This window comes from Nicotiana sylvestris, chromosome 2 (assembly GCF_000393655.2).
Source record: "Nicotiana sylvestris chromosome 2, ASM39365v2, whole genome shotgun sequence".
Lineage (NCBI taxonomy): Eukaryota > Viridiplantae > Streptophyta > Magnoliopsida > Solanales > Solanaceae > Nicotiana > Nicotiana sylvestris.
The window spans coordinates 164,514,688-164,525,855 of NC_091058.1; the positions used below are offsets into that span (position 1 = coordinate 164,514,688).

The 11,168-nt window shown below is 37.2% G+C and overlaps 1 protein-coding gene across 1 annotated transcript; it reads right to left on the reverse strand.

The window, feature by feature from the left end:
• Positions 1-5,258: 5,258 nt before the first annotated feature.
• On the reverse strand, positions 5,259-9,955 carry LOC104214693 (uncharacterized). Its single transcript, XM_009764402.2, has 4 exons — positions 9,611-9,955; positions 6,621-7,409; positions 6,272-6,319; positions 5,259-6,178 (listed from the first exon to the last, which is right to left on the reverse strand). Exons 1-4 carry the CDS (start codon positions 9,797-9,799, stop codon positions 5,858-5,860), a joined length of 1,347 nt encoding a protein of 448 aa, XP_009762704.1. The 5' UTR covers positions 9,800-9,955; the 3' UTR covers positions 5,259-5,857.
• Positions 9,956-11,168: the final 1,213 nt, after the last annotated feature.

The following is an 11,168-nucleotide window of genomic DNA, read 5'->3' on the forward strand; positions in this document are numbered from 1 at the left end:
ATGAAAAGGAACCATCTCCTTCATCGTGCCTTCACTAGAGCTTTTCAGCTCATATCTCTGCCTTCATCAACAATCCTCTTTCATCATTCATCCATTAACACACACATATCCAAGAAAAAATCATGGATAATTAAAAACATAAACCTTCCATAGCCTTCTCGCTATCTACATTGCTGCCGACCACAAAAAAACCCAAACTTCCACCTTACAATTCAAAAAAAAAAAAACCCTAATCAACTGCTCCTACCTTCTGATGTATTCTTCCTCTTTTTCTAAAAATTTTCAAGATATAACAAGTGAGTTTTCTCCATGGCTGCCCCATTGAAAAGGGAAATAAAAAAGGAGATTCTTCTCAATTGTTCTTCCAATCTCACTTGAAAACTTCATTACAGATTCTTCTACACTATTTATAATTTTTTTCCTGAATCGATTTTTTCCCTCGGTCTGTTATTATTTGAATTGGATTTCTTCATTGAAAGTGGAGAAAATGGATAGTAAACATCTGTATTATCTTCAATTTGAACCAGATTACTTTAGAAAAATGAAAAATGGAAGATATTGGAAAAGGAAAAAAAAAATCCATTTAACCGTTGGATAAGTTTTATTAAATCTGGACCCTTAAAATACACAATCAGATATACAGTTTTAACTGTTTAGACGCCTTATTTTGTTTGTAAAACACGCACTTGCCACATAGATAAAGAGGTGTGTCTTAGACACGCCCTGGAAAGGTTGAGTGTGTAAGGTGATTTTAGTCCGTAAAAAGTGTGTAATAGGGATTTGGTCCATAGTTCAGGGGATAACTTATGTATTCTGCCTTTTATAATCGGTTTGATTTGACTTTTCGATTTCGTGTAGTTTTCCGATTCAATTTGAACACCCCTGTACTCGGCAAGAAAGTAGTGGAGAAGAGTAGAGTAGTGGACATTTACACTGTATTTCATAACATAGCAAGTGTTATCTTATTGAAAAGAGAAAGAAAGTAGGTTATGATCACATCTTAAATCGAATGCTCCATTTATGAACTATATCATTTCACTTTTCTGTTTTGTACAAAAGAACATTAATATTTCATGTGGTAAAAAGAATGAATACTTAAATTTATGAAGTAGCTAGTTGAGTTTAGAAGTAAAAGAATGAGAGGTAAGTAAATAGAGAAATGGCGCCACAGCAAGACCACCCTAAGGTGATGGCTGGGCTGCTGCTGCTGCTGCTACTAGAACTACGAGACGCACCAGCTACGCCAGCTCCTCTACCGATGCCGCCGATGCCGCCTCTTCTTCGAGCAGCGGCAGATGTTAGGAGGAGGCAAATGACAGAAAGTAAAATCACAACCTTCACATTCTTCTTCATTAATTCCTTGTCAGCTAGTTGTTCTGCAGTACTTACTTTCTTGATATGACCTAATTAATTCGTTTTCTTCTTCCTTTTATGTTTCTTTTCTCTTTTTTCTTGTGTGTCCTGTGGATGCGCAAAAGCGAAACGAGTTATGCCCTATTTATATCATACTTCTTAGCTTGAAAAGATAAAGGCAATTCTCTTACAGATTAAACCACGAAGTTTCGTTGACACGCTTAATTCCTATAAAGGTCAAGTATTGAAAAGTATATATTCAAGAGAAGAATATAAGTCAACAAAAGTTTGCTAATAATAGTAGTAATGTTTTAGCTGGCGTTGTTTATTGAAAAGTCAATATTGGGACGACGCTTGTCCGATTATACAAGTTGGAGGCACGGGCACCCACCATAAACTACACTTGACCATTGAAAGTCAACAACAACAACAACTACCCAGTATAATCCCACAAGTGGGGTCTAGGGAGGGTAATATGTACGCAGACCTTACCCCTACCCCGAAGGGTAGAGAGACTGTTTCCAGGAGACCCTCAACTCAAAAAGGTAATAGGAGCCGATATATTAGTACCATAAAAATGCATAATAAAATAACAGCAATATAAGAGATATGAAATACAAAATACGAAATACGAAATAGATGGCTGGTATAGTAAAACTAGCAGGTAAAGCCCTGCATCAATAGACGACCAATGACATTCTTAGTCTAACTCCTAACTAGCTAGTCTCACTCTATTGTGCTGTAGAAATATTCACAACTTTCCCCTAACCTACAACCTTAATGTTCGACCTCCATAATTCCCTATCAAGGGTCATGTCCTCAGTAATCCTAAGTCGCGTCATGTCCTGTCTGATCACCTCTCCCCAATACTTCTTAGGTCGCCCTCTACCTCTCCGCGTGCCCACTACAGCCAGTCGCTCACACCTCCTCACCGGTGCATCAGTGCTCCTCCTCTGAATGTGCCCGAACCATCTGAGTCTTACTTCCCGCATCTTGTCCTCCATGGGGGCCACGCCCACCTTCTCTCGAATATCTTCATTCCTAATCTTATCCATCCTTGTATGCCCGCACATCCACCTCAACATCCTCATCTCTGCTACTTTCATCTTCTGGATGTGTGAGTTCTTTACCGGCCAACATTCAGTTCCATATAACATTGCAGGCCTAACCACTGCTCTATAAAACTTACCTTTTAGTAACGGTGGCACTTTCTTGTCACACAAGACTCCCGATGCTAACCTCCACTTCATCCACCCCACCCCTATACGGTGTGTGACATCCTCGTCAATCTCCCCGATCCCCTGAATAACCGATCCAAGGTACTTGAAACTACCCCTCTTGGGAATGACTTGAGAGTCAAGCCTCACTTCAACTCCCGCTTCCGTCGGCTCAACTCCAAATTTGCACTCGAGGTATTCCGTCTTCGTCCTGCTCAACTTGAAACCTTTAGACTCAAGAGCATGTCTCCAAATCTCTAGCCTCTCGTTGACGCCGCCTCGTGTCTCGTCAATTAGAATAATGTCATCAGCAAATAGCATGCACCATGGCACCTCCCCTTGAATATGATGAGTCAGTGCATCCATCACCAGGGCAAATAGGAATGGGCTGAGCGCAGACCCTTGGTGCAACCCCGTAATAACTGGAAAGTGTTCAGAGTCGCCTCCTACTGTCCTAACCCGAGTCTTAGCTCCAGCATACATGTCTTTAATCACCCTAATATAGTCAACCGGGACCCCTTTATCCTCTAAGCAGCTCCATAAGACCTCCCTAGGAACCCTATCGTACGCTTTCTCCAGATCAATAAACACCATGTGGAGATCCTTCTTCCTATCCCTATACTGTTCCACCATCCTCCTAATAAGGTGAATAGCTTCTGTGGTAGATCACCCCGGCATGAACCCGAACTGGTTGTCTGAAATAGACACCGTCCTTCGCACTCTCATTTCTACCACTCTCTCCCAAACTTTCATGGTATGACTTAGTAATTTGATGCCCCTATAGTTGTTACAGCTCTGTACATCACCTTTGTTCTTATACAACGGGACCATTGTACTCCACCTCCACTCTTCAGGCATCCTATTAGTCTTGAGTATAACACTAAACAATTATACTGAACATTGAAAGCCAGTATAATTAATCTCACAATGTTTTATTTCTCAACACGTGTATTCATTACATTTTTGAGGTTGTAAGCGGCATGATATACTTCTCCATATTGTCATTACACATGCTTGCTGCTAACTGTATTGCAACTACTTTTCAGACGGAAGATTTCCTTCTATATACAATTTTGTCGACCTACTTTTCCTATTAGATTACCTTACCAAGTGTAGATAGCAAAGCTCCCGCTGGTTCTTTTTCAGATATAACAGGAGTGTGATTTTACAGGAATATATTATTAGTTTGATAAATTGTAATCAGGATGTCGTCAACCTTAAAGTGTTCATAATGGGTATCAACTACCAATCTAATATGCATGGTTGCCAACAATAGTACTACAGACAGAGTACAACCTGTATAAGTAGTTTGTTATAGGAGGTAAAATTTCTTTAAATATATAGTACTATGTGCCAAAAGCCTAGAAGTTTTACTACGAAATTGGATGCGCACGTTGTGTAAAAATAGCACGGGCTAGCCCATTTTTGGATTGGTCATTGAAAAATAGCTAATATTTGCAAAGCTATTGAAAAATAGCCACTTTTTTGCTGCAATATGAAAGGTTCCAGCATAATATATTGGAGATTGGAGCACATGTGTATGAACTTCCAGCATATTATTCTGGACCGGTATATTATATTGGAACTCCAGTATATTATGCTGGAAGCCCAGTATACTTATGTTGGAACTCCAGTATAATATACTGGAGTTCCGGTATACTTATGCTAGAATATTTTTCGGATTTTAAATAGTTTTTTTGTTCAAATTTATTTTTACATGAAAAGTGGTTAAATTTCGATTACTTTAGAAATGACCGCTTATAAATTTTAAATTTCTCTCGCACGTGGTCCCTCTATCTGTATTTGCAGCCATTGGGTCTCTTTCACGTCAAAGCCCATCAATTTCCATTTATTCCTCAAAGCCGCGTAGGTGGATCCATCACTTTCACCAATTGTACATTCTGCCCGGTTTCTTTTTCATTGAGATAGAATTAACATGGATAGTGACTATTCAAGGTACCTATTTCAACTTGTTTGAAGTTGAATTTGAGGCGTAGATTTTATAATTTACTGTTGTTGCTGTTAAATTACAACCCTTCATTCTTCCCCGCACTCTATTTATATCTATCAATAGCCTATTTTCTGCAAGTTGCATCATTATCGTTTGGTATAATATACTTATAAGAATTATGGTAATTGGATAACTTTTTATCCAATATTTGGTTTAAATTTTGAATCACGTATAACTAATCCTTGTATAAAGTTATACACCAATTTTGGTTTAACTTCATACTATTATCAATATGGAATAACTAATCCATGTATAACTTAAACATGAAAAAAAAAAAAATCAAAATTATCCGTGTCCTTTTCCTAGAAGCCAATAAAAGTCAAGCATCCAAGGGTATAATTGTAAACTCATTGCTTTTCAATATATTATTTTTTAAATAGTATCTTGTACAATATTTAATTTTAGTGCAATCCACCAAACATCCAACAATAAATAATCTTTGTATAACTAATCCATGTATTACTAATCCCTATATTATAATTGTTTGTTTGATTGGTTTTAAAAATAATTATTGTCCGAACATTCAATTATGTGACAAAATCACTGGGCATTGTTTTGAGAAAGCGACTGTTACATAACTATCCATGATCTTTATTTATGAGCTCCAGTTCTCTACTAACCTTTAAGGCATTTATTCCATGTAATCCAGAGTGTAGTCACAAGCATTAGACGCAACAAGAAAAAATGGTAGGTTCATGTAAAATTCAGTGAGAACTAATATTTTCAGAGTAACGTATACAAAAATTTATATATCTGTTGTTACAAGGACCTCAACCTGAGTTAAAATAAATAAAAAATAAAAAGTGGGGGCCTTAGCTTCTCCTGCCACTTTCTGCCTGCAGAAATGGAGAAGAAAAATCCTCCACAGAATCCACTCTTTAGATGTTTAATGTACAACACACACTCCACATCAAGAGGATCCCATATACTCATTCTGGAGCTTGCTTCATTCCCCCCAGACCTTCAAAAAGAACATGGGAACCTTAATTGTTTGCGGAATGCAGGATTATCTCTTTGGTGAATGTCAACATCATTAAAACAACTACGTGGAAGCTTAACCGAGGAATATTTCAGAACTGATGCCAATTTCTCCTTCTGGAGGTCGTTTCCTCCCCGTAATCAATCAAATTAATACAGCTATGTCTAACCAATCACTTGAATCTAATTCAACCTTTAAAAAATCCAAAATTAATTCACAAGCAATCTGATACTGAGGGAGAGAGGCAAAAGGTAGGCACTTTGCAGTGAGAAGATCACCCATCCATTCATTCATACATCACTTACCGCCCTTCATATGTAGGTTTCTCATCCCGACATTGACCGTTTCCACACCAGATTCACTCTTCACCTCTGTTTGGTTTAGACTTTTAACGTTGAGCCATGGGTGTTGCAAGCACTGGTGAGCCGTTGGTCGATTCTCTGGCTCAAAATCAAGAAGGGGACAAAGAAATTTGGCAAATTCATGGGCATCAATTTCATAAAATCGAAATTTGTCAATAAGTAACTTTTCTAAAGACCCGTGCTTCAGCCTCCGGATCCTCTTCAAATCTCCATATTTGTCAAAGTAATCTTTAGAGCGAGCCCCACCATTGGCTATCTGCTTTACCAACAGTTTTTATAAGATATAATATTAACGATTACTTCTCAAAAGAATTCTTACAGGGTCACGAAAGCAAAACAATGCGCTCACCTTCCGGGGCATCTTTCCTAGAAGCTCCATCATCATAGCAAGGTGATCCTGGAACCAAAAAAGATACTAAGAAATACATACAAGTGCTGCTTGTGAAAAACTTTTGACTGTGCAATAAAATCCATTGGATAACTCCACTTCACATGTACAAAAAAAGCTGATCTTAGATCAAAATAAACTTCGTAAACATGTCTAATATAAAGTGAGGGCCTTCCGCCCACTCCAACAATCCAGTGGTCCCCCAGTTCTCCTAGTTAAGAAGACGGATAACATTGAAACAAAAGGAACCGAGCACGATAGTAACACCGAAAGAACGGGGCCAAAAAAGGGATAGATGAATTTTTCCTACCTCATCTTCACTGAAACCTTGTCCACCTTTGGGTGTGAACATCATCTCCCCAGTAGCAAGCTCAAATACAATACAAGCAAAAGACCACATGTCAGCAGAGAATGAATATCCAGACTGAAGTATAACTTCTGGAGCTCTATACTGCCGTGTTTGAATTTCTTGTGCAAACTGCTTGTCAGCCCAGCATGCATTTCCAAAATCCACAACTTTGCACCTTATGTCAATTCCATCAAGACTTCTATTTGCTTTCGCAACTCCGCCCACCCCACCCATTGAAGCTCGTCTATTAGATATCCTGGCTGCTGCCCTCCTTGCCCTTTGTTTTAGCTTTTTCTCAATAATATTCATTGTTGCTCCTCCATTTGGGATCCCTTCAGGCCTTTCAAGTATCGGCGCCATTCCCGATCTAATTGGATCCTTTGTGGTATTAATCGTGGAAAGTAAAAGAACATTTTCAAGTTTTAGATCTGTATGAATAAGTCCAAGTTCCCTGTGCAAATAATCTAGACCAGTTAGAATGCACTGGCATATTTCCCTAACTCTGTTCAGTTCAAGGCCTTTATAACGATTATATTTGACGAGGTGCAATAAGCTGTCACCAAGAAATTCAAGGACCATGCATAAATGCTGTCCATTTGGACCTGTATGCTTAAAATGGTCAATAAGTCTAACAACATATTTACTATTAGAGGGATCACCGTCGGCAATAGCAGAAAGGATTTCAATTTCGTGAAGAGCAGCTTGAGCAAATTGTGGCGCACTTTTCTGGATCTTCAAGGCTACAAATCCCTACCCAAAACAAATTTAAGTATATTAGACTTCATAGTCCAAGAAAACAATTCAAAAAATCTGTAGGACTTCAAAACCATCCACAATGAGAATACACAAAAGGAAATCTACGGCACATTCTTGTTGGAGATAGATTTGAAACCAGATGTTTTTGAAGCTTTTCATCGCTTACTAGGTGGCTTACCATCAGTTAGACAACGAACAAAAATATTCTCCAAAGAAGAGCAATTCTATGTGATTATTCTACACAAATAAAAAAAATATCCTTGAATTTCCATAACGAAGGAAGCTAATGGATTGATATTCTAGCTCAGAAAAATCACCAACGACCTGTTGGCTGTTGACTCCAAACCAGGTCAAATGCCCCCACAAAATAAATGCTTTTGACATGGAAACATTCAAACTTCTTAAATTAAATTGTTGCTCTATGGAGCTCAGAATATTTCATTATAAGAAATCATGAGACATTTGGAGATAAAGTTCATTTCAAGCATTTTTTACTATGGGCCGTAGGTCTCCAAACAGTGTTAACTGCATGCACAAAATTATTCTCAGCATCAAGGATTTTAAAACTGCTGCTTGCGTAAGAGATCTCACAACTTGAAAAAGAGACTTCATATATGCATCACATTCATCACAAACAAAAGCATATATATATACCAAGTCTGACATCATAAAGAAATGGCGACGATGGTAATGATTAAAAGCCTAAAACTGAATGGAGATTATTTCACTGTGTAAGCAGTAGCAGACATTACTTGCTCAAGATGGTTGGTATAGACAAGAAGCATGAATAGAGAGAAAAGAAAAGGAACCCTACTTGAGGCCTAGTGTAATAACTAATAACACTAAAGCTCTGTTAGGAAAGTCGGGGAGGGTATCAAGTAACTATCACCAAACATATAGATATGCAAAAACATGTAATACCATCCAAATAAACAAGAAGATAGGTTAGGCTGAACCTGATCAAAGTGGATAAGAAAAATAAATAGGAATAGGCATTCCGCATTCGGTTATCTTGAAATGCAGCATAAGGTAGCAGAGTAGCATCTGTTTGTGCTAGTGTCATTTCTTGTCTCTCGGAGACAGAGGGGAAACATTGCCCTTGGAGATCCTGACAAAAAGCCCTGTGCAACAACTCAGTAGCCAGAATGCTACAAATTCGATCTCCAATGTGACAATGTCCGACTTCAAATCCCTGGCAGCTGCCAACCGATCAATCGACCAATCAACTACTTCGCAATCCTAAACTGGTCGGAATCCACAATACAAACCCTGTGTATCCATTCCACTCTTCTTCTAAATCAGTATCCACCATAGTTGGACTTCTTTTACTTTAGCTATCAATCTACGGCGACCTTCCTCCTTTAAAAGGTCTAAAAGAGTAAGAGTAGATCTGATTTGTGGAACTCAAATAGGCAGAGCTTGCCTCATTAGCTCTAGTTTGGGAAAACAAAAAAGAACAGAAACGATCTGGAATGTATCAGACATCCAAACTAGTTGTTTGCTTTTGTAATTTGTATCTCCCAAAAAAGAAACTTGGGAAAACCGAAAGCAATACAAAAACTAAATGCTCACTCCTCTCATTCAACTTGCTCAAATAGAATCCTCTACGACAAAAATTCTTAATGAGTTCAACTAATATCCACCGATGGTATCAGGTCGCATGTACCGTTGTAGCAGGTAACTTGCCTTGTAACAAGTTACAAGTACCACTTTTTGTGGAGGGTTACTTGTAAATATCTCTTGGGAAACCTGATAGTGTAAAAATTTGTTTAAACTGTCCCCTATATAAAACTCATTCTTAATTAACAACTGGCGATTATTATCCACCAGTTGAAAGGTACAATTACTAAATCAAGGTGTGATCCAATTTGATTAATCATAGAGAAAAGAATAACTATAATCAGTTGCATATTCCAAATTGCATTTCACTGATAAAAGCATCTCGAGTAATAACTTAGCCACAAACAAAGACGATCTTCATCACTTAAGATTAAACCTTAGGTCACAAAACTTTTCACTACTCGTGAAATAACAAGAGCACTGACGATCTCAAATAAGCATATATTTTGATGAATTCACACAAAATCCGCGTAAAACAAAATCACGGAAATGAAACAAAAAGAGGAAATAGTATTGATCAATAAACTTTTTATCAAAAAAAGGAAGAATATTTTGAAGGAATAAAAAAGACTTACGGACGATCGCGTATCGTAAGCGAGCCAAACGGTGGAGAATTCACCCCAGCCGAGTTTTCGCTGAGCGATATATCGGCCGCCGGAGAATGAATCGCCGATTCTCACGGCATGATATCCTCCTTTTCTGTATGAATCCATTCCTTCATCTTCATCTTCCGATGCCGACGATGACGACGGTGAACATGACATGATCGGTGAATGGATCAAACCGGATTTACTCACACTGTGTGTGATCTACAAAATTATTAAATATGTTTATCGTTTGATTTGATTGATTATAAATTTGATGATTTTCGATTAGAGAAGAAGCAAAGCGGAATTCTCGTGGAAAAAGCTTTAAGAATGAAGGGGACAGTGCGTTAATGAGGGGGTATATGTGGCCTTCATTACCATATTCTCTCCACTTTTTCCTCTTTTCCTCTTTTTCGCCTTCCCTATAATTTTCCCTTTATATACTGCTATTTTTTTTTAAATTCAAAGTTGTGATTTTTTTGTTAATTGAATGGGAACATCCAAAGTTTAACTAATAGTACAAGCTATATCGTCATATATATCTTTCAAGGAGAAAGTTATACCATTATGGTCATGGCCAAAATTATATGCAAAATATGTTTCTTGTATTATTATTGTCATTTAATAATTAAATTGTCAAAATATTTTGGCTTACAATAGGTACGTGACCAATGACCATTCATGTCATAATAATGACATTATTTTCTTATATCATCTCAATCCTCCTTCTAGAGGTGAGTGTGGTATATCAAACATGGCCTATTGAGCAATCTTGATTTAAGTATGATGTGCAAAAATAAAAGAGAATTTACATGGGTAAATATTAAAGAACTAGAAAGTTCTTTACGAATTCTCTTATGTTACTTGTTCTCATTAATTAATAGACCAACTAAAATTGGGATTGAATCCCATGAATGCCGAAAATATCAAAGGTGAATATGAGCTCATTCACCTGCCATGTATACCACATAAGATGCATCTATGAGATTGTTACATGTGCAATTATTATTAACCAGCAACATGGTGTTTTGAGAGGTAACTTGCTCAATAATTTAATTTCGAGCATAGTTTTCAGATTTTCTATTCAAGAAATTCATCTTGATAAGTTGGTTTACATCACAGTGTCCATTTTGCTTGATTTTAAAACATTTTATTGAAATATTTAATTACTCCCTCAATTCGTTTTTACTTGTCTATTATACTAAGAACCTGTTTGAATTAGCTGATTGTAAATACTAACTGATAAGCTTGAAGTGCTAAAAAGCATTTGTAAGTTCTGAAACTGATTTTAAATAGATATTTACGTGCTTGGATAATAATGCCAAAACTAATAATATGGTCAAACAACTGCATAATACCCAACCAAGTTATCTCAAACGACCTCTCTTATTTAGACATTATTGGTTAAAAAGTACCGTGAGTTTATACTATCTCAAATAATAGAAGTTTTGTGGGTTTCTTTGCAATGCTGGGAACGTCTAGGAAGTAAAAGTTTCCTTTTTGTAGATAATGCATTTTCACTCTTTTTCTACTTTTATGATTTGCC